Below are 23,014 nucleotides of genomic sequence, written 5' to 3'. Positions count from 1 at the left end.
TTATAGCTTAAGAAATTGTTATTCGTTCCTGGTCAAAAGTATTGTAACGCATTATCCATTGCAACCAATGGTAGGTAGCAAATAATAATTATTGTAACTAATATTTTATACGCGTATGGTTCATTAAAATTTCTCAAGTCAAATCGTTAGCCTTCCAAGATAGGTTCGCGTGGCTCTCGCCCAGTCTCTTTTAAGTTGGGATATAGTTTTGCCTTGGGACCATCACTATTCACTCTTCCATGAAAATCAGGTTTCTTCTCCTTAGGTCCACTTCTTTGCAACCAAATGTCTAACAAACTTTTAGGCGCATGGAGACTACCCTTGTGGAGTTGTTTCCCGAGTGACATTGATGTACTTGGCGGTGGCGACATCGGTGAATCGGTTGTTGCTCTTATTACGCTAGCTCGAGCAGTTACATCTTCTTTGCCAAATCTAAGAAACGATATAAAAGGTTAATTGTCTTAGAATATTTTTTGAATGAAAAATAAAAGAAATGTTGCAAGAAATTATTCCTACCCATCTAATTCGCGCAACGCCTGATCCAATTCGACTTTATCTTTGTCGTCTTTGCTTCGTACTTCGAGGAGACAAGTTAGAACTTCAGAATGCGCAGCAGAATTATTCGAGTGGTGCTTTAAGAATGTTTCTAATTCTCCCCACAGCAGCCTGTAGTGTTCTTCCCTACGTACACCACCTTTCCCACCACGGCCACCTCCTATACTTGGTAGTGGTAAGGTTTCGTGTTTTGCTTCTAATTGCAATAAACTGAAGATCACCTGTTTGCACTGTACGACCTCCTCTGCAGTAAGTTCTTCCTTTACCATTAAATCTGGCAATGGATCTATTAACTACAATTCACATGAATACTATTACATACTGAAGTTGCACTAGAATTTATCAACTAAATTTTATTTGAAATATGTACCTGTTTCAGATTGAACATAAGTGTACTAGAAATAGTAATTGGCCAATATTTCGTATGTCGTTCTAATCTAGATCTCATCTTTTCTGCTGGACCTTCGGTATTACAGTTTGTACTTCTTTTTAAAGGCACCAATACATTATTCCGCATCAATTTTCCAAAATCCTATCACAAATAATATATCAATTATACAAAGATATTCTGGAGAAATGAAGATTTTTTCAAAGGAAATGTTTAGAATGTATATATTTACAGTTATTCTATAATCGGTGACACGACCACCACAACCTTCGCTAATAGAAGGTGGATCTTCTAATACGCTTCTAGCGGTTGATAATGTATGTATAAAAATTTCTCCGCCGTGTGCAGCAAGTAAATGAGAAATAGTTTTTCCACCACTCTTCCTTGCCATTTCCAACATTACTGATCTACCATTCAGCAAAAAGTTGATCAAACAAGAGGAAGGTCTACTATTTACATCTACAGGTGTGATTCTATGCATGGCAGTACAGTTTTGCATTTCTGCCGCACTGCACCCTCGTGGTGTGCACCACTTCAAAGTCACTGTTTCATATTCTGATCCTTCTTCGAATCTCCTAAATGTTTTAATTAAAGCAGAATCTTGTGGGTTTCCTATAAAGATATTCATGTAATGTTTTCATGCATATATCATATTGAATAATTTATATTTTACAGTTAATAGTACAACCTTTTAAAATTGCTGAATGGGCAGCTGAAGAATGAAATATTTCGACGTCATAATTTGCAGAAGAACTAGCATTCTGTTCTTCTTTCATTGGTATACCGGTTACTGTTGTACTAGCTAAATCATAGTGAGATAAAATTAAGTGAGACAATTTTGAATGTAATGCGGGTGCCTTAATAGAATGCACTTCTACTGTTAACATTGGTGAAACCTAAAACAAAATTTTTTTTTTATAATTCTATTCATATACAATTGAAAATTTACATATGAATGGCGAAATAAATCAAATACCTCTCTTGGTCCCTGACTAGTAACTTGTGACTCAATATTATTAGGGAAGATGTTCAGTATAACTAAATGGCAATAATCTACTGGTATTAAACTGAAATACAAACACAACATGTTATAAAATTATACATATACACAATGCTATGTATTATTGATCAGATACTAACTGATCTGAAGCTAAAGCAGTTTTATTTTCTTGCGTTAACTCATTCAAAAATATATTTTCCAAGTTTTTCATGTTGCTATTATCTCGTGCACTAGTAATACATATCACTCTTCCTCTATTAACAAGCTTACTAGTATTCTCATTTAATGATGTTCTCTTGTCATGTTGAATTTCTGAGCATTCGTTAAGCGTTTCAATTGCTACTCTCAAACCATGTATAACTGAATAATCTTCTCCAGGTTTTGGCATCTTCGTTGGTATTCCTAGAATGGCTGTGCCATTCATTATCTATAATCATAACGATCATAATTAGACATATTACTTTTAAATACAAATACATTACACATTTAATATTACTTACATGATTTAAATTTTGTTGCGATGGACTCCATGAGTTCAATACATATGCTGCACGATCAGTTACAACAAATCTTATCTATAAAGCATAAAAATTCAAAATATACAGATTTTACTTGACAATAATAATTAAATAAAATAATATACCAATTTTCCAGTTGGGAAGAGATCCCACACTATTCTACAATATTCTAGTGAAGCTTCTACACTGCTGGTCCATAAAGATTTACAAACAGGTGCCAAAGGAATTAAGTTTTGACCGCGACTCTTTAGAAAATCAAATTCTATTGGAGCTTCAGTAGATATACCAAAGTATGGCGTATGATCCAAAACAAAAATAGTTTTATGATTTGCCGGATACATTCTTCTACAACATTTTAATAAACTGCTTTTTTCACATACAACGCGTAACAGTTCGCTAGATATACATTTATAGAAAAGAGGATAATGCCTCGAGAATATACTATATTATAGGTTAGAGTACAAAATATTCTAAAGAAGTTAAAATTACATGTTTTTATTATTATAAGAACATAATAGAGTAATTACATAATATATATATATATATATCTAAAGAACTTTATAATCATATTGCAACATCATAATTATTTTTATTTATTTTATTTAAAAAGACATTGTTTTATAAATACGAATACAACATAATTGTTTTCGCAGAATATAAATTAATCGTGTACAATATCTAGAAAATAAAATATTATAAAGTTGATGGGTTAAATGAATTGCTTTGGTAAATTGTTGTAGTATTATAATAAATTTTATTTGTAAAATTCGTCTTGTAATGTATTAACATTTAAAATTCCCCGGTAAAGCTCAATGCATTTCCGTTTTATTCTCTCTTCAATTACAGTTCCATATATTTATGAAAAATTCAAATGTTACTTTTTCCAGACAGTTAACTTAGAATGTAAAATTATCTTATAATTTTTATAATAATATGGAAGTACTATATAAGAAAAAGTAAATCTTTCCTCCTCTCCTTTTCTCTTAGCAAGAATTAAAGTTTACAACTTCCTTTCCGACTGGAAGTCTCCTAGTGGCATTGATAACGTAAGTATATTGAAATCTTTTTCTTTATTTATAGCATTTATTTTTATGTGAAATATAAAAAATTATTAGTTAAATAGTAAAAATTGTATAGAGATTAAATTTCACGTAAAAATTTATATTAACAACAAGCGGTTACAATAAATTTATATTATAACCTTGGGGGCTGATACACGTGGAGTATCTTTCAAGTAAAATTTTAATAATATTTACATTTTCTGATGTTGTAAATGTTTGTTCTTTGTTAAAATTTCTATATTCAAATAATATATTAATTTAATTTAATATATTAAGAACATAGATAATTTATTTCACATTATGAAATAAGGTTATGTATAAATAGAGAGTAGGAAAATAAATGAAGAACGTAATTAATAATTATTTGTTTAGATCAATTCAATAATGGTGTATATTAAATTAGGTTAATAATGTGTATGTTAAGGTTACTCGTAATTCAACCACAACGTTAAGATGTCAGGAGGTTTAGACGTATTGTCTCTTAAAGAGGATGATGTTACTAAAATGTTAGCTGCATATACGCACCTAGGTGCTGAAAATGTGAACTTCCAAATGGAGCAATATGTGTACAAGAAGAAAAGTGATGGTATGTTTTGTTTTATATGCAATACAATATTCTGATTGTTAATTAAAATGGTTAAATATATTATTTTAAAATATAGGTATTAGCATTATTAATCTGCGTCACACTTGGGAGAAATTGCTATTAGCAGCACGTGCCATTGTTGCTATTGAACATCCTAGTGAAGTGTTTGTCATCAGTTGCCGCCAAACCGGGCAAAGAGCTGTTCTGAAATTTGCGCAGCATACTGGAGCTACTCCTATTGCTGGACGTTTTACTCCTGGTGCTTTCACTAATCAAATTCAAGTTAGTTACTTAATGCTAACCTTACCCTGTCTGGTCAAATGACTGGTTTTAAAATTTAATTTAAAATTGTATATATTATTTATTTTATGTTTATTGTACTATTTTAAATGATGAACATTTATTTTCCATAATTTATATCTGTTGGTTTAATTTGGCTTAATCTTTTCTGATTTTATTTAAAGTATGAATATTATGGTATTACCAAATTACAATATAATAATATTATCAATTATTTTCAGTCTGCCTTCCGTGAACCACGTCTGTTGATTGTTACTGATCCATCTACCGATCATCAGCCGATCACCGAGGCCAGTTACGTGAATATCCCAGTAATTGCTTTCTGTAACACCGACTCACCTCTTCGTTTCGTCGATATTGCAATTCCCTGTAATACAAAGAGTCTTCATTGTGTCGGTCTTATGTGGTGGTTGTTGGCAAGAGAAGTGCTGAGATTAAGAGGCTCTATTGCTCGTGAAACCAAGTGGGATGTTGTCGTCGACTTGTTCTTTTACAGAGATCCAGAGGAGGTCAATATTTATACGATTCTAATAGCATTTACTTCGTTTTGTTTAATACTTGTATATAGTTTCTATCTATATTTATACTTTCTAAATGATGAAGAAATAATATCCAGAAATACAGTTGTTGACCTTATAGAATATGGCTTAATCTTTGCTGAATATATTTCTGGAGCTTATATGTATTTTAATGTAAATGACAAATAAATAAATTGTTGAAATAATGTTTCCACAGGCTGAGAAGGAAGAACAAGCTGCCAAAGAAATTGCACCTGCTAAGGAATTTGCAGGAACGGTTGAAGTTACAACTGCTGCTGAACCTGGGTGGGTCAATGAAGTTGACACTGGTACCGTAGCTCCTGACAATTGGGCAGACGATGTAGCAACTCCAACCGCAGCAGCTATTCCGACTGCAGGAGCTGCTCAAGCATTCCCAACTAGTGGAGACTGGGCTGCTCAGGTAATAATGAAATTCTCTTATTTTTTGTAAAATAACTTGATATTAGAAATAAAGCAAAACATTGTTACTTATTATTTCCTGCTAAGCAGACTTCGGATGAATGGTCCACTGCAACACCATCTGCCACAGGACAAAGTTGGGGAGGTGCCACAACAGAGAAGTGGTAATATCATTCTCTTTGATAATTTTTTACGCTGACAAACTTCGTACAGTGTATGAAGAAAAATAAATATATACAAATTTCAACGTATTTTTATTATTTATATCATAGACCGTCAAAAATAGGCATTTAATTAAGAAGATCCAATAATAAAAGTACATAAATTAATCTTTCCAATCACATATTCTTAGAAGTATTTAATAAATTTATTATGAAACATCACCCTATATTGGTGAATATAATTTTGAAATACATTAGTGCCTTTCCCGTTTACGGACAAGCCATGTACTGCTATGTATTATATAGGAAAGGAACTAAAACTTAATCCATTTATGGATAAATGGCAGCATAATACGTGTCCGAAGACAGGAATTAAGTTTCTTGTCTTGGAGGGCCGGCCAGATAAACCGTGTGCTGCCATCTATTAGAAAAGAGAGGAACTGAAACTTCGACCATTTATGGATAAATGGCAGCATGGGGCTTGTCGGACAAACCATGTTCTGCCATCTATCCATGAACAGTCCAAATTTCTGTTCCTTTCTTTGGCAGTTGTGTTGTTCATAGAAAAGTAGAACATGACAGTGCAACAAAGATAGATACATATCTTGTGTTAGAAGAAGATGATTATATTGTGTGACGAGGATAGTTTATCTACTGTAAGATAAGGACAGAAATAACGTGGAATAAGAACCGTACAATCGACTATGATATGGTATTCTTATAATTTGATTTATATGATTCATTTTATAATTTACTTATAGAATTAATAATGCAGGTCTTGCAATATTCTTATAAACTCTATTTAATTCGTATATAAACTTTAATATCTATTTAAAAATGAATTATTTACATTTTTTCTTTTTGTTTACGTGGAAGAAACCTTTGTAATTAAAAAAGACTTCTTCCAGCGCTATTTGTGTGAAATAGAAATTAAATTATGTGAAAAAGAAAATTACAGAAGTGCCAACATCACACGGAGTTCCCAAGCGGTCAACCATCTAAGTACTATTCGTGCCCAGCGCTGCGTAACTTTCGTGATCGGACGAGAATGAGTGATTTCAACGCGGTTTGAGCGTTGACGCAATACAGTAGAGGATGTAGACTCTTTTACTGTGTTCTTTGCCTTAGATGAAAAGTTGTTGCTCATTATTAAGATGATAGTTAATTTCTTTCCTCTAATCTTCTTTAATCTTCTTCAATATTTAATTAGACACTGACCAAATTCCTTGCCATACAAACATCTTTAAAGACAAGTAACATATATTATTTTATGAATTTCATTTAAAAGAACATTTAACTGTGATTAGGAGTAATGTACTCTTGACAAAAACAAAATTACAGTTCTAATGACACATTTTAAACAGCGTTAAACAATTCTAACTAAAACTAAATGTTCGCCGGTACTAGTGCCATCTACTTATCAACATAAAAAATATTCGCAGCGTTCAGTACCAGTGGGATCAAGAGATGTGTATCATCTCCGGATAGGTTTGGATTTCGAGATTTATTATGTCTAGTCAACAAACATAAAAGTAACATAAAATCTCTTTTTTAATCCGATTTCTAACATGTATGTTTAATAATTATTCTCTTCCTCGTAGCTTCGACGTGGTTACGCGTGTTTTACGTGTACAAGTGGGCGTATTAACCGACGCGACGTATCGCGGAAAAGTATAATATCCGCGTAGAAGAAGGAATGTAGCGTTTTGGGTCAATATATCGTTTGTTGAACGACAGCAAATTTGCTTCGACGTATGTCAAATAAAATGTTAAGATTTTTGTCACGACGTAGGGCTCGTAGTGTCAGCGGACAGACTACGTCGTCCCAAATAAAAAATCAACGATTGCTCAGCAATAAGAATGTTGTTCAATGTAGGGTCGTTTTGCTTGATGGCACGGATCTACCAATAGAATTGTCAGTGAGTAGAATAATCTATTAAAAAACAATGGTAATTATTGAAAATATTTCTTATCTAATAAATAATGCTTGCTATTCAATTTTTATGCCAGTGTTTGGTTAATGTAAATAGGAAGGACCGATGGAATTGATTGATAACATACTGAATATTAAACCTGTTTCTTTGTAAGAAATTTGACTGATTATGCTCTTCTCCTATAATCTTCATTTATATTTTTTAGTTCTATTTTCTATCCCCTTAATTTTTATACATCTGTGTTGTACTTAATATTTTCCTTGATTCTATGAAATTAAATTGTTTCTTTCTATAAATACCACCCATGTCTGTCTTACATATTATTATCCTCTTTTTTATTCTTGGTACGCAAATTTTTATATTTTTGTGAATTATTTTTGTGTTACAGAAAAAAGCATTGGCTAGCGACTTATATGAACAAGTGTTTTATAGTTTAGATTTAATAGAGAAAGATTATTTTGGATTGCAATATACAGATAGCAATAATGTTCAGCATTGGCTCGATCCCACTAAGCCAATAAAGAAACAAGTAAAAAGTATGTTTGTTTTTTCTATGCATTAAACAAATTTCCTTTTGTTCATTGAAATTAATGCATCACTTTTTCTTCTGTTTCCAAAATTAATTATTCATTATTTTATTATTAACAAATGATATTTTATGTAGTTGGACCACCATATACTTTACGGCTCAAGGTAAAGTTTTACTCATCAGAACCTAATACATTGCGTGAAGAATTAACAAGATACCAGTTTTTCTTGCAATTAAAACAAGATGTTTTGGAAGGAAAACTTCATTGTCCTCACCAAGTTGCTGTGCAATTGGCTGCCTTATCTCTTCAATGTAAGTATTTAAAAAAGAATGATTAAATTAAGAAATAATGTGAATTTTAATTATATTTGATATAAATTTATTTGTACTTCTAGCTGAACTTGGTGATTATGATCCTGCCATACATAGTGCAGCAACAGTATCAGAATTTAGATTTGTACCAGGCCAAACAGAACAAATGGAGCTTGAAATACTTGAAGAATATGCCAAGTGTTCTGGTCTTAGTCCAGCACAAGCTGAATCAGCTTATCTCAGTAAAGCTAAATGGTTAGATATGTATGGTGTAGATATGCATACCGTTCTTGGTAAAGACGCATGCGAATACTCTTTGGGATTAACGCCAACGGGAATCTTGGTCTTCGAAGGCACACAAAAAATAGGCTTGTTCTTTTGGCCCAAGATTGGTCGGCTAGACTTTAAAAAGAAGAAATTAACATTAGTTGTGGTGGAAGAGGATGACGAAGGGAGAGGAGAACAAGAACATACGTTTGTGTTCAGACTTGTCAATGAAAAGGCTTGCAAACATTTATGGAAGTGCGCTGTAGAGCATCATGCTTTCTTTCGATTACGTGCACCCGTTAAAGGTGCTAGTGGACGCCAAAATTTCTTTCGTATGGGTTCACGTTTTCGTTACAGCGGTAAAACCGAATTTCAAACCACTCAGTTGAATAGAGCACGCAGAACAGTACAATTTGAAAGACGACCAAGTCAAAGATACGCGCGTCGACAAAGCCATGTTTTAAGAGAACGTCAACGTCAGCAAGTGGAACAACCGCAACTACCAGCTCCAGTAGTTAACAGTAAGTATAAAAAAGTATCTTCTTTTTGCTGGCAAAGATATAAAGTTGCTGTATAATGAATTTTCTGATCTTGATAAGTATTTTTCTTTATAGACGAAGAAGAGTCTTTGCAACGTCAGCCGAGTCAATGTAGTACAAAATCGTCAGACTCCAGCGTACATGCTACGTCTTCACCTTTGGTAGATTCTTTACTGAAATCACTGGCCAAAGATCAGCAACCTTTAGAGCCTAGAAATCAAACAGCAATTGCTAACACTGAAAAAGAAACAGAACCTGTGAAAACGAGTTTAATCATTGAAAATATGACTAATCAAACATCGTTAGTGCCAAATAATCAAGTTGGTGGTACCTCTTCACTGCCCCCACGTACGCCTATTCCGCCAGAATCATTAAAGTGCAATATACTGAAAGCAAAGTCTCTAGAGCAAGGAAAAAATTCAAATTTGGTTTCCATCACGTCTATGGATGCATCTCCAGTTATTACTAAGAACAATCAGCATTCTGATGCAGCAACAATTGTATCTGTGGTAAGAAAACTAAAATTCTTTAATATTGTTGATATTATTCATTATGCAACATATTGACATAAATACGGGTAATTTATACAGTAGAAAGTTGTTATGTTTTTTTAGAATGCTATTGATTAATTGAATTACCTTACATTTTTTAAATAAATGCATTCAGAAAAATAGTATTTGGTATTTGAATTAGTACAATTGTAGCAATTAAACGCAGACATTACAAACAAAAGTTTATAATAGACTTGAAAAATTTGTATATACACGATATATTCTTTCATTTTATGGACTCACATATGTCTTGAATTTTTCTTTTTCATATCTTGTTTCATTGTTTTCCAATATTTGTTTTATCGTTTTGTGCTTCTAAGCTTTAGATGTGATTCGTTTGCTTTTTTGCGTTATCTCTTATTTAGGGTGGAGATAAATTGACATTGTCAGTAAGTGGTGCTATGATGACAAATCCATCAGCGGATGACAACGTTACCGTAACGCATTTTTCTCTAGACAGCTGGGGACAAATTGAACAAAAAACAACACAACTGAATCCTAAAGTATCAAATCAATCTCAGAATCCTTTCAACCCCTTCACTAGCGATAATAACAACGAAGTTACTACTGTCTCTGAAAATACTGAGGAGGATACAAAAACGGAAGAAGAAAAGAAAGCGAATACAAACCCGTTTATAGATTCGAATCCGTTTTTGGGTTTGCTTAATCCTTTTAAAGAAATACAGCCCACGGTTGAAAAGAAAACTGAAGTGGAAACAGAGAAAAATGGAGCGAGAGTCGTGAAAACTGAAGAAATACAAACAACTACTACGACTCTTACTCACAAGGTGTGGCTCATTTTTAAATGTTTGTCAGTTAACTATTGTAACACACATAGTCCTTGTATTCGTCTAAAAATGCTTTAGCTTGTGCAAATTGTATGCAAATATGGGCTTGTTTTTTTTGCCTTTTTTTAAACATCTGTAAAATATCAATAAATCGTAAAAATTTTATGTCGAAATTACAATGCATCTGAATATTTAATATTCTGCATATTTTTTTTTCTGTTCTAGGATGATAATTCGGCTGTTTCCGATATCAGTCCTTGGCTAGTAGCCGATCCATCACAAACAACGACGGCAGATCAAACTCCAATTAAACATACGGTAATTACGAGGAAGACTGTAATCACAACGCAACTTTGAAGTATTAAGTAATCAACGAAATATATAAAAACGGATTACAATTCTAAAAACAAAAAGAGAAATATTTATCAAATTTGGTCTTCCTTATAATATGTACTGACTTGCTTAAAGTGCCTATAGGAGTACAATGTTGCCTAAGTAGGAAAAGAAGTAATACAATAAATGAAAGAATAATTTGACATATTATATCAATGGGACCAGTCAGCATTTATATTTTTTGCAAATTACGAATAATTTGCATTTATGTAAGTATTTAATTTTATATAATTTTAATTCATATAAGTACTTAATTTGAAAAATTGTATTAATTTTTACAATTTCGAGAAATATCAACTGTATAAATATAATTCCTAATTAAAAATTATTTTTTTTACTTGAAGTATTTTTCATACGAGATTGATGTTTTGAGTTTGTGCTTCAAGTAATATACCATTTGACAACTGCATTAGTACTCTTTAATGCAAGAGAAATCATGTATAGAAATCAGATTTTCTAAGTACAGTACCTATGTCATAAAAAAATTAATATTTTTTCCATATTTCTATATCTGCTTTTTATCAATAATTGTTTTACTTTAATACATTATCAATTCAGTTCTGCCATGCAAATTATTTATGTGTGTTCTATATTTATTGTTGTATAACATAGTCAATTTTTACAAAGAGTTAAGTGTCCTTATATCTTATTATACAATAAGAACACACACACATTAAAAAGAGGTAATGTATGGAGCTCCTACTAAAAATTAAATTTATTGAATTGACTCATTTCTCGTCTAATTGTATATTTATATATAATTGGAAATATTTTATTACTTAGAATTTATAAATGAATCTGAGTGCCCAGGTGATAGTCTACTAGAAGTATTTCAATACTGGTTAGATATTTTCCATTTGCCATAGTGCCTTTAATAACAATAATAAAGGAAGATATCTTTATTAAAATTTATGCTCATTCCTATCAATTTATTTTTTATTTACTATAAAACGTTTTATTATTGAAAATAACTTTATTCACGAACATATGTACATTGTTATAGATATAATTATTTAATAAGAGATGATCTCTTTTTATCAATTTACTTTTATAAAAAATTACGAGAAAACGATAATACAGTTCATTTTTCATAGAAAAGAATTATAATTTATATCTGTGTATCGATATTTACGATACCTTACTTTTTATCATATTATGTTGTACCGCCAAAATGTTTTCTCTTCCTCTCATAGTTTTTATTGTTTTTGTAATTATAATATTTGTAACTAACATATCAGTATTTTATAAAAAATTGCTTCTTTTAAATATGTAATGCAATAAACTAAACAAACTTACGATTCTTGAAAGAGCAAGTAGCGTACAAATTTTTCTAGAGTGAAAAGAACAATCTATGACTAGATTAATGGTAAATATTATTTCATACATTGAGATCTGATAGTTTATTGTATTACGAAAGTTGTTATGCGTAATGTATTTAAAAGGCAGCTATGAAATATTATGTTTATCAGAATATAAGTTATGAAAAATAGGACATGTTTTGAATTACGCAAAAGGCTGTTAAAGTACTTATTGTATTCCATATATGAGCATTTATGAAAGTAGAATAAGGCGCTGTTCGATGTTCTGTGTATTTAAATATACTATATTTAATAGTAATAAGCAAAGTACATATAATACTATTATTTGAAAATCTAATATATATATTACTTGTGTTTACAATGCTATTATTAACCAATAACCCTAATGTATTCCGTCCTAAAGTATTATATATATATATACATACATATACATACACTGTTATATACATATGTATAATTTTTTGCTTTGTAATAAAAAAGTATTATTAAAAAGTTGTGTTGTAAATTCCTTAAAGATGTATTTATTCATTTTCTATGTATTTTATAAACTAGGCATTGAAACATTATCAAAAAGAACGTTAAAATAATAGTACCTTCTTTGTAACTTTGCAAGGCGAAGTTTACAATAAAAATTCATTAAGATTGTGACAACCTACGTAACGTCTAGTAGAACTTCACAAAAAAATTTTCAGTAAAAATTTAAGTACTGAAATAATAAAACTTACGGTGTTAAATATTGTCCCCCGATATACATATACATATACATATGATATAGTACCAATAGTCTTTTAGAAATTAAAGGATGATAATTAACAATTTTTTGTTACCTAGCTTCAAAGATCTACTCTATAATTTTATGTTTAAATGCGCGATAATGAAAGCAATGTGAAAACACAGATGTTTGCTATCATGAAATATCTTGTTGATTTTATGACATCCACTGTCGTATAAATTAGCACTATTTATTTATTTGTTATAATATATTTGATATTTAATACTAATATTTAAAATCAATACCAACCGGTATGAGACAATTAGGATTTATTAAATATAATTTATTTTTTGTACATATAATTTGTCGAGTTTCATTACTGCTTTCATGAATTGACTTGAATTAATCATTCAGCATATGTTTACAATATGATAAAAGAAATGTTTTCTGTTTCACTTCTTTGAAAAGAAACAGCTGATACGCTGGCGTCACGTTAAATGCATTAAAATTAGTATCAAGGAATGTTAGAGTGCGATTATCAGACGTATCTTCTGCAACAATGAACTCAAACATACTGTACATATGTTGCATAAAAGGCATTTTCTCTTTGTCTAATATCATCGCTCTGATGCATGAACAGCTTCGAACGCTTTATCTAAAAAGTTCGATATCTTCTATTTACTATGTACAAAGTGTGTGAATTTTTCAATTTGCTGTTCTGACTATCTCTCTCTTTGAAAATATATATCACAAGCCCAGATTTAAGTACCATTTCATTTAAAGTTTTTTTATCATGCGTTATTGTATATTAAGGAGACTGGCTAACAACTGTGTAGCAGATGACATCAAACAGGTGTTTCGGGATTGTCCCATTCCTCGGCGTCTTGACGCGATAGAAACCGCACTTGCGAAGCTTCTCGTACCATTAAACTAACAGTGTCGGAATAATCAACAACATCGATGGATCGTTCTCCATCATGGGGTAAACTTTTATTCGAGGAAATCGAGCTACTGTTCTCCTCGCTGCAGTCGTGTTTAAACACGCTATCGGATTGCGAATGAGTTGGAGTAGATAATTCGGAAACTAACGGCGTGGACTCATCCTCGCTCTCTCCTGGAGCAGGCGAGACAGGTAACGTTCCCATAAGACGGTCTTTCAGTTTGCTTAACTTTTCCAAGCTGGAGTTTGGAACAGGGACCGATAAAATTAACTCATCGTTTAAGGTCGAAGTCGAACATCGTTTCTTCATAGGTGTAGAGATAGCCGATTTCATGGGTATATTATTAGCTACATAGTTTTCATCTGTTGACTTGGATCTGAAGGCAGGTCTGGGAGAAGGCGGAGGAGACACAAAAAGCGACGCTGGTCTACTACTGATAGAATTGCCTCCACTCTTTCTTAGCTCTTTACGTCCGAACGAACAAGCCGATCTGGTACTAAGTTGAGATGTAATACTACGTTGAGAGTTCGTACGTTGAAGATGTACTGTTGACTCGAACGAGCTGTCGTCTGACGTCTCTGGTTCATCGTTGACTGGTACCCAGTGTAGAAGTGGATTAGATTGAAGAATCACGTAATCTGTATCTTGAGGGGCCATCGAAATGGATCCTAAAACAAATCTTCATATTATCCAGTTTTTCTTTTTTGACCGCACGAGATGCATTAAATGTAAGTTGAAAGCTCATCCGTTAAGCGACGATTGATGAAACATTAAGCATTATAGAAGAGGATTCCTAAATGAAACACGATTAGTTATTAAATTAATCTTTTTTTTTTTTGATGAGATGATTTAATTGTTCGTAATATTGTTGTGATTTTAAATAACGATATAAAATTAAAGCACTCGATAAGCTTATAGATCTAGTCTAAGAAAGATAATATCACTTCAAGTTTCCAACAGAGTTTTATTGCCATTCGCATTTATAATATAATTATCCAACAATTCAGTTAGGATAATTGTACATACAGTACCAAAGAACACACGAATAAAGAAGAAAATATAATGATAGTCTTTACTTTGGTATATAAAATGTTTTCTTGTAGAAGCTTATCTTTCTAAATATACAAGATCTATCAGCATAAACATCCCAAAAAGAAGTATATTCGTATAACATTCAATGACAGTAACAACTAATTATCACAGCCTGTTTCACAAATGTGATCATTATGGAAAAATACAGTATTTCTGAATGTATGACTATTAAGCATTAGCATTATATTATTTGCGACAGGAATACGTAGAGTATTTTTCAGAATTTTAGGAATATAAAATGACACAGTTTTCTTTTTCGCAAGCTATACCATTAATGTACTTAAACTACTATACGAAAATGATATTTTCACTATATCTATGATAACGCATACATCCAAATCATTACCGTAATAATAATAATATATTACAATGAATGACGTTTTCCTTTTTTTAACACAGACATTCATTTTATATTATTTAATTATAGTAACCCAGTCTCTCGTAACGCGTTGGCACATTTTCAAAAATTTTACACATGTAGAGTCAATAGTAGGATGAAGGTGATAATAATTCTTTTAATTTCTATCATATATATTATACTTAAAATATATATGTATATAAATAAATTAGATTTTTATTGACTGTCCGTTGTATGTAGGTACACCTATCTGTTCATAATACTGCTACGATTTCATCTACGCATGAATATGGGTGGTAAGAAACATTTAAACAACAGTTATATTGACCAAATTTTCCGGCGGAACTGAAACATTGCGGATGATAAGTTTTGTATAACCATCTTCGAATGCAATGAGGTCATATCGATGCTGTACACACATGATACATGATCGAGTTACACAGCTATATCTGATTTAAATTTATTAAAAATTTGTACTGTATTCTAGTACGGTGTCACACTTTTGGTCTGGTTGCGGTGGTTCTTGAACTATAACCAGAGGCAGTGAAAGTGGTAGGGGAGAGGGCTCACCTGCGAGTGAGTCTGATGGTACCACTGCAGAAGATGGTACATCTAATACATCTTCACACGCTTCTTCATTTAAAGTTTGTAATGCACCACATATCATCTGTTCTTCTAAAGTTACCTGAAAAATTTAATTACTTTTTTCGCTATTTGATGTTTTAGTATTAAACTTATAATATTTATTCATGTGTTTTATAAAGGAATTAATATGAAATGTAAAATACAATTTCGCTTACCTGGAACTAAAACCGAGCACGATTGTAATGAGAACAATACTTAATTAATTGATTAATTAATTGTTAGAATAAACATACTTCTATGATTTTATCTATATAGAGTAAAGAAGCTTACTTGTTTTTCCATAATAGATTGTTTAGTTTGATCTCGCCTAGGACCATCGGTTCTCGATGTTCCTTTGTCTTTTTCTACATGTGTTGGCACACGTATCGAAGTATTTTGTAAAGCATGATCTTAAATAATAAGACACAATTTTTATATACATTTGATATTTTATACTTTTATAATATATTACTATTTATATAGATAGTCGATATACGTACCTCCTCCTTTTCGTTGAATTTGTTCCGATCCTACGGTGAATCGAACACTTCGTGAACCTTCTTCTTGTGTGCTAAATGATGAAAGTTCTAATTCTCTAAGCGATACAATCATCATACGAAACAATTCCCAATCTCCAAAAGCCATTTTAAGAACCTACAAATAAAACATTATTATTGATTGCATAATACCTGTCAGTTAAAATCATGGAAGTAAAGCTTACCTTTTTCAACTCCTGTAAATCACAATGCAATAAAACTCTACCAGTAATGTTATTCTCTTTAATAACTTGTTTGTACTGTGGTGCTTGATTAGGACTTATACTGTCGATCCTATCAATAAGGTCGCAAATTCCATTTACTGTTAAAGATGAGAGTCTTATCTCCAAAATCTCGGACTAAGAAAAAGAAAATTGTATAACAATATTGTGATAATAATAGTCATAATATCATTATAATATCATGTTATATGTATATATACCGGTAATGTTGTAGTTGCAGAGAGTGGTTTAATCGCCGGTTCCACGGGAAGTACTTGCCACGATGGAGTCTGCCAATCGAATGTTGGCTGCAAACACGGTTGTACCCATGATGTTGATGGTACTGGTACATGTCCTTGTAGACTTGGTGTTTTAACAAGTTTCATTGTTCGATTTGGTAAACCACTTTTATTTACACTCCATGATTCATGTGTATTACTAGGTAAAGTCCAAGGACTATACTGTTTATATGGACCAAGTAGTCCTGATTCTTCTTCCATACTCTGTTGCTCCTCTTTTATTTTTTTCTTAATATAAGGATCGAGATTTATTGTGAATGGTAAGAATATTTTCATATCGCTAACAAGTAAACTCGAACGATGGAACGTCAGGAAAATATCTAGTTTCCGTTCATCTCTATCCATTTCTAACAGAGGTTGAACTTCTTTAAGTACTGGGATTTGGGGTCGTATCCTAATGATTTGAAAAGAAATATTAGATACAAACCGGCTATTAAAATGTTACAAAGCATTTATTCGGAAAAGACATACTTATCATAAAGATTTTTCAACGACATGGAATCATCTAAACTATCTTCATACATATCGTAATGAAGAATCAACCAAGACGTCCTAAATGGCCATTGTTCAGTTATATTGATCCAACTAGCTAAATGATACCAGTTGAAATCAATTTGGAATGCTTTTAATAATCTTCCTAAAAAGAAGCATATAATATATTAGAAACAAGCAGGACACATAGAAATGAGTCCCTCAGAGATTAGTTGTTTTTATTACCAGTGACATAAACAACATTCATTAATCTTCTCATACTACGAGGATTCACGTCACTAAAGTAATCGTCAGTAAGAAGCATTTTATTGAGATCTTGTGCACCGCCCAATCGATTTAAATTGCTACCGATGCTACTTGCGATTGACTCGCTTAATCGTAATTTTCTACTGCCTTTTCTGCTTTGCGGTTTCAACTTTTCATTGCTGTTCATTATAGCAGACTCTGTGCTAAGTCTTCTGTTAGAAACAGAGTGATGCATTGTACTAGTCGCGGTGTAATTTACACTTTCCTCGGCTTCGGTCCACGTAGTTTTTCTGCTATGTTGGGCAGTTTGTTGAGCTACTTTTACCTTTCGCAAACCACTGTTTTGCAAATAAAATGGAAGATGCACCATATTACGTAAGTAATCGTGTCCTCCGATATTAGACTCTGTGAATAATCTTCTACTATTGACTTCCACTGCCTGAATATAAGAAACAAAATTTTATATCATGTAAAAAACTACACATATCGCGTTCTATGAAAAGATAATGAAGCATTTTGAGATACCTTGGCAATAATATGTGGATCAATCGCTAATATAACAACAAATGGATAACCGTTATCACTGAATAATGCTTGTATAGCATCTAAAACTAACAACACTTTATCTTGTTCACAACTATCCAGACCATCCACAATTATTACTAATCTGCTTTGTTGTGCCATAAAACTATCTAGGCATTTAACCTGTTTTATTTTTTACAAAAATTTTGTTAAGTACAAAGAACAGTTTAATGAAAATACATTATTCAATTAATATGTAATATACCATCTCGGTCATTAAACTGACTTCGCTTCTTAGCGTCTGTATAAAACCTTCGCTTTTTAAAGTCTCTAACTTAGAAATGCTGCGCTGTAGGTGCCGTCTTTGAGAGAAAACAAGTGCTTGCAACGTTCGACTCCATGTATATAAGTTTGCTATTACGCTAACAGCTAGTATTAAGGCAATGGTTATCATAATAATGTGTGATGTAACTCTTTCTATTGTTGGCCTGTGATATTAAAAATCGAAAGAAATAATTAATTATAACAATTTTGATTTTATAGTTTTTCTGAGAAATTGTATACTAACTCGCTGCTAGAAATATCGATGAGATAGACCGTAAGTACGGAGATACCAACGAGTAAACTGCAAAAGCAGAATTCAAATATAACTATATATGGTAAACAACAAAGATGTCTCCATTTCCATGTTGTCGTTGATTTATCTGGTTTTGGTCTGAATGCTCTGTAGAGTCGCGTGGATAAAGAACCAAATTCATTCTCAATGGAATCATAAAGCGATCCTACCATTTGTACTACTGCGTTCTCTCCGGCAGCAGTTGTGCCGACTCGGGTCTGGTCAGTAAAATAGAACTTTATGGGTTGAACAGTGATATCATCGTGAACTCGACCACCAGGAGGATGACAAAAAATTACTTGTAAAAGCAGTTTCAATGAATTTAATTTTGTAGTCAGAGCTACCGTGAAATTGTATGGCCAGTACCAATCATATCTACGATTTAAATATTTCATAATTAAATACTATGAAAATACATGAAGTATATACTTTCAATCTTGCAATCTTACCTTTTGTTAGCATACCAGACAAGTATCAAAAAAGTGTACGTAAAAAATATAAGACTTATACCACATGCAAGACCAACAATCCATGATTGGAGGGCAAGACCTATTGTGATACCCACTAACAAAGATACATGAGTTATTACTACGAATAATAAGAAAGAAAATTGGAATACTGGGTCCATCCATTGGCGAGCAAAATTTTTCATTTCCTCTGAAAAAATTATTACCAGTATATGAGTATTTTATGCAATTTTTAATTTAGTTGTTGTATTTGTAAACCATTGCAAATATTACCTCTTAATTTATTTAACAAAAATGATTTTCCTGAACCCCACTTCGCGTAAAGGCCAACAGTTATAGGCGTTGAAAGAGATGGTTCACTGAGGATATCCGCTAACGCACTACTGTACAAGTCGTAACCGAGCATATTTTCATTATCTTCATTGGTATTAAGACGCCCTAAAATGAATATTCAGTTATATTCAGTTGATAGAAAAAAAAGAAAGAAAGAAAGAAAAGAGGAACTATATTATGTACTATTGGCTTTATTTAATCTTATTGATTAATGACTTACGTGCACCAAATATTTGTCCAAGAATGGTTTTTGGATGATTGATGTCGATATTATAAGGAGTCTCTCCTTGTCTATTTGGACGGTACAGTAGTTGACTATTTTTTGGATTTCTCAATAGTATCTCAACGATGGCTTTCGATCTAGCTCGCATAGCTATATGTAGTACAGTATCACCTTTTTTATCGGTGGCTGATACTTTAGCTTTTTTGTCTAGCAATATCTGCACGATTTCAGCGTTTCGCGATCGAACTGCCCGTAATAATGGAGTATCACCATCTTTTGTCGCAATTTCTAAATCTGGGTTTGCATTTAATAACAGCTTCAATATTGAAATATTGCCTTTTTCGACTGCTATGTAGGTTGCAGTTTTCTTATCCTAAAATATTTATAAAATTTGAATGGTTGTCCTGAGATACTGATTAAAATACATCGCCAAAAATAATGGAGTCGTTTTGGACACAAAGATAAACGAAAAATATTTTACACTTAAAGGTAAGTAATTTTATTTGTGTAAAAATTAAATACATAAAGTAATATATGATTGACATTTGTACCTTTCCGGCAATGTCGACATCAGCATACTTTTTTAAAAGAGATTCAACCACTCCTCTATGTCCGCCTTTCACAGCATGAATTAAATTTGTGTCACCAGCCCTATCTTGAATGTTCACATAAGCACCAGCATTCAAAAGAGCATTTGCTATTTCGTGATGCCCCTCTCGGCAAGCTATTGCCAGAGCTGTGCATCCATCTTTATCTAACGCGTTCACGTTTGGTTTATGTTCTAAAAGAAGTAGTACCACCTCCAAGTGATTCCCAAGAGTGGCCACTAGAAGAGCTGTCCATGAGTACTGCAGTACAAAGTTTTATTAATTATCTGAAAATTTCATTGAGAGAGGGGGAGAGAGAAAGACACGGAGAGATTATTTTAGAGATGTAAAACAACCACAAGTTCATATAACTGATCTGTAATCTTTTCTTTGCAAGTGCATAAAAATCTGTAGTCTAATTATCATTTATATAAAACTAAAGTCTTACCATGCCAGCAGTATCGACATTAGCACCAGCTTTTAGAAGAGTATCTACAATTTCTACGTGACCTTTACGCGACGCCCACACCAACGCTGTAGTACCATACTAAAAATTGAAAAAAATGCATTAACACAGATTTCTCCGACAATATAAGTCGCAGTATGGATTTTTCTGTCTCTAGTTAATACATCGTACGTGAACTTAAAAGATGGTAAATATAGATTACCTTGTCACCGACATTGACTTTAGCACCATGAGCAATAAGATCCTTAACAATATCGGGGTAACCCCTGCCTGCGGCCCATAACAACGAAGATATGTGAAAATTTCCATGTGCATTGACGTCAGCTTCACGTCCTAGTAGCATCATCACCGTCGGCGACCTACCCTTATACGTCGCCCACATAAGTGCAGTCCACCCTCCCTAAGAATAGATTATTCCCTCTTCTTACTATTTGTTCGATTTCTTTATGATTATTAAATATTTCATTCGTAACGAAATGAAACTTTAGAGAAACTTTAAAACATGAAATTAGAATATATAAATATAATTAATGGCAGAAAAATCTTGTATAGTGTGACAATAAAATAGAGTGTAGGAAATTAATAAATGAATAAGAAAGGGATCCGTGTACTTAAAGTACTTAGAAAGGAATATCTTCAAAGGGAAAATCTTAAAAAGAAATAAATTTTTCAATTCACAAAAGTTTGAGTCGTTTAATGCAAAAGTGGTGTAAGCCAAAAAAGTTGATTACTGGATAGGGACAAAACAATTCATTTATTCTGCAATTCACCGAGAAACTAATGAAGATTTACACAACTTCTGCACAAAACAGAATAGAGGTTTTGCTTTCGAGATATGCTATTCAACCAAATAGATAAAGGATTGACTTACACCACTTTTACATTAAACGACTCATTTAGAATAAATCTCTTTTATCTTCCAAAGATCTAAAAGAAACATTTAGTTTCTAAAAATGTAAAATAAATATTTTAATTTCTAAAAATTTTAAATAAGCTTTGTTCGCTATCTTTAGCTCGCTAGATATTGAGAAATTACTCTCACTTTATAACTAATAAAAATACATTAAAGAATTAAAGACCTTACCATGTCTCTGTGTTCCAAATCGGCGCCATGTTCGAGTAATTCAAGGCACACATCTGTGTGCCCTTCCTTGGCCGCACACAATAACGCCGTCCAATTGTCCTGAAAAAATTAAATTGTTTATACGATAGGCAGGAAAAAGACATATATAAAATTCAACAGATCATATAACACATAATACTAACTGCGTCCTCTGCATTAACATCTGCACCATGATTGATAAGCTCTCGTACAAAGTGTATCTTCCCTTTAGTTGCTGCAAGGATGAGGGCTGTACTTCCATTCTATTGTAAGAACAATGAAATCAACTATTTAGTATCTGATTATAGACAAAGCCAAATCTATTAAAAAATTATTAAAAATCTTTCAAAATTAGCATAATTAAAGGAAGAGTTAAATCATTCAAAGGGATAAAAAGCACGGTATTAAGAAAGTTTCGACCAAGATTACTTTTAACGAGATCTTAATCTTCACAGAAATATGGAAAAACAAATTCAGAACAGAGTCGAACTATACAAACACGCGCATAAAACAACGCAAAAGGAATTTTTCTTGAGGTTTCAAGATCAATTGTGCTTTCTTCAATTCTCATAAATTCGTGGAAAAATAATTCAAGACAGAGTTAAACTGTCTAGACACATGGATGAAATAACGTAAGACAAATTTTCCTCCCGACGATTTTTCCTTCAAATTTCAATCATTTTTTAAAATGGAATTGTGTATTTATAAAGAATGACAATTTCAAAGGAGATATCCTTAATTTATAAACATTTTAAATATGATGTTTCTCCATGAAATAAAAGCTGATGGAATTAAAAAATATCTTAATCCAAATGGAAGTGGTTATTTTAATAATGTTACCTCGTCTCGGTCATCGATCAGTACTCGTTTGTTTTCGAGGAAGCTTTGAAGACCAGCGAGATTATCGTCTGTGATATAGCTGGCGAGAGATCGGTAGCAGAGTGATACCATCGAGTCAGTCCGATGCAAGGTCTGTGAAAAAAGTATCAACTCGTTAAAAATGAGCAAACGATTATT

General features: G+C 32.2%; 4 protein-coding genes, 1 long non-coding RNA gene and 1 pseudogene across 17 annotated transcripts in view; 3 read left to right on the top strand and 3 right to left on the bottom strand.

Annotated features, from left to right (window-relative positions):
- Nucleotides 1-2,913, bottom strand: LOC100650255 (integrator complex subunit 13). Its single transcript, XM_003400759.4, has 9 exons — nucleotides 2,587-2,913; nucleotides 2,444-2,518; nucleotides 2,084-2,370; nucleotides 1,920-2,010; nucleotides 1,632-1,839; nucleotides 1,176-1,555; nucleotides 926-1,087; nucleotides 517-848; nucleotides 1-432 (listed from the first exon to the last, which is right to left on the bottom strand). Exons 1-9 carry the CDS (start codon nucleotides 2,800-2,802, stop codon nucleotides 147-149), a joined length of 2,037 nt encoding a protein of 678 aa, XP_003400807.1. The 5' UTR covers nucleotides 2,803-2,913; the 3' UTR covers nucleotides 1-146.
- A 519-nt stretch (nucleotides 2,914-3,432) lies between these two features.
- On the top strand, nucleotides 3,433-5,614 carry LOC100650377 (40S ribosomal protein SA). Its single transcript, XM_003400760.4, has 6 exons — nucleotides 3,433-3,507; nucleotides 3,947-4,108; nucleotides 4,185-4,390; nucleotides 4,630-4,917; nucleotides 5,144-5,368; nucleotides 5,458-5,614. The coding sequence occupies exons 2-6, from the start codon at nucleotides 3,976-3,978 to the stop codon at nucleotides 5,533-5,535; spliced, it is 930 nt and encodes a 309-aa protein (XP_003400808.1). The 5' UTR covers nucleotides 3,433-3,507; nucleotides 3,947-3,975; the 3' UTR covers nucleotides 5,536-5,614.
- Nucleotides 5,615-6,477: 863 nt separating this feature from the next.
- Nucleotides 6,478-12,518, top strand: LOC100650056 (band 4.1-like protein 5). Of its 4 annotated transcripts, none has more exons than XM_012316448.3 (8): nucleotides 6,482-7,016; nucleotides 7,130-7,447; nucleotides 7,851-7,998; nucleotides 8,127-8,303; nucleotides 8,387-9,091; nucleotides 9,185-9,618; nucleotides 10,026-10,448; nucleotides 10,674-12,518. In XM_012316448.3, the coding sequence occupies exons 2-8, from the start codon at nucleotides 7,283-7,285 to the stop codon at nucleotides 10,803-10,805; spliced, it is 2,184 nt and encodes a 727-aa protein (XP_012171838.1). In that variant the 5' UTR covers nucleotides 6,482-7,016; nucleotides 7,130-7,282; the 3' UTR covers nucleotides 10,806-12,518. The 4 variants fall into 4 exon arrangements, with proteins under 4 accessions (XP_012171840.1, XP_012171838.1, XP_003400806.1 ...); XM_003400758.4 differs by having other exon boundaries at nucleotides 6,482-7,060; XM_012316450.3 differs by lacking the exon at nucleotides 10,026-10,448 and having other exon boundaries at nucleotides 6,478-7,060.
- Nucleotides 6,490-6,608, bottom strand: LOC125386359 (annotated as a pseudogene).
- A 666-nt stretch (nucleotides 12,519-13,184) lies between the features above and the next one.
- LOC100648801 (kinase D-interacting substrate of 220 kDa) overlaps nucleotides 13,185-23,014 on the bottom strand; it is a 44,038-nt gene continuing 34,208 nt past the window's right edge. For 7 of the 10 annotated variants that reach the window (XM_048411845.1, XM_048411842.1, XM_048411843.1 and 4 more), the window contains 21 exons: nucleotides 22,838-22,969; nucleotides 22,162-22,260; nucleotides 21,980-22,078; nucleotides 21,098-21,295; nucleotides 20,878-20,976; nucleotides 20,394-20,690; nucleotides 19,840-20,215; nucleotides 19,560-19,724; nucleotides 19,269-19,476; nucleotides 18,772-19,194; nucleotides 18,469-18,691; nucleotides 18,207-18,386; nucleotides 17,661-18,120; nucleotides 17,415-17,580; nucleotides 16,866-17,337; nucleotides 16,609-16,782; nucleotides 16,388-16,541; nucleotides 16,179-16,297; nucleotides 16,064-16,069; nucleotides 15,834-15,948; nucleotides 13,185-14,481 (listed from right to left, as the gene is read on the bottom strand). In XM_048411845.1, the coding sequence (XP_048267802.1) occupies nucleotides 13,718-14,481; nucleotides 15,834-15,948; nucleotides 16,064-16,069; nucleotides 16,179-16,297; nucleotides 16,388-16,541; nucleotides 16,609-16,782; nucleotides 16,866-17,337; nucleotides 17,415-17,580; nucleotides 17,661-18,120; nucleotides 18,207-18,386; nucleotides 18,469-18,691; nucleotides 18,772-19,194; nucleotides 19,269-19,476; nucleotides 19,560-19,724; nucleotides 19,840-20,215; nucleotides 20,394-20,690; nucleotides 20,878-20,976; nucleotides 21,098-21,295; nucleotides 21,980-22,078; nucleotides 22,162-22,260; nucleotides 22,838-22,948 (4,908 nt within the window). In that variant the 5' untranslated portion in view covers nucleotides 22,949-22,969 and the 3' untranslated portion in view covers nucleotides 13,185-13,717. Of the gene's footprint in view, nucleotides 14,482-15,777; nucleotides 15,949-16,063; nucleotides 16,103-16,178; nucleotides 16,298-16,387; nucleotides 16,542-16,608; nucleotides 16,783-16,865; nucleotides 17,338-17,414; nucleotides 17,581-17,660; nucleotides 18,121-18,206; nucleotides 18,387-18,468; nucleotides 18,692-18,771; nucleotides 19,195-19,268; nucleotides 19,477-19,559; nucleotides 19,725-19,839; nucleotides 20,216-20,393; nucleotides 20,691-20,877; nucleotides 20,977-21,097; nucleotides 21,296-21,979; nucleotides 22,079-22,161; nucleotides 22,261-22,837; nucleotides 22,970-23,014 lie in introns of those variants that run through there. The other 3 variants (XM_020866454.2, XM_012316441.3, XM_048411840.1) reach the window with 2 other exon arrangements.
- Nucleotides 13,881-16,326, top strand: LOC105666486. Its single transcript, XR_001099321.2, has 3 exons — nucleotides 13,881-14,004; nucleotides 14,097-14,541; nucleotides 15,504-16,326. It is a non-coding gene; the product is annotated as an uncharacterized LOC105666486 (long non-coding RNA).

Source organism: Bombus terrestris, chromosome 14 (genome assembly GCF_910591885.1).
Source record: "Bombus terrestris chromosome 14, iyBomTerr1.2, whole genome shotgun sequence".
Taxonomy (NCBI): domain Eukaryota; kingdom Metazoa; phylum Arthropoda; class Insecta; order Hymenoptera; family Apidae; genus Bombus; species Bombus terrestris.
The sequence above is the reverse complement of the archived record's forward strand: the minus strand, read 5'-3'. Positions and strand labels throughout refer to the sequence as shown.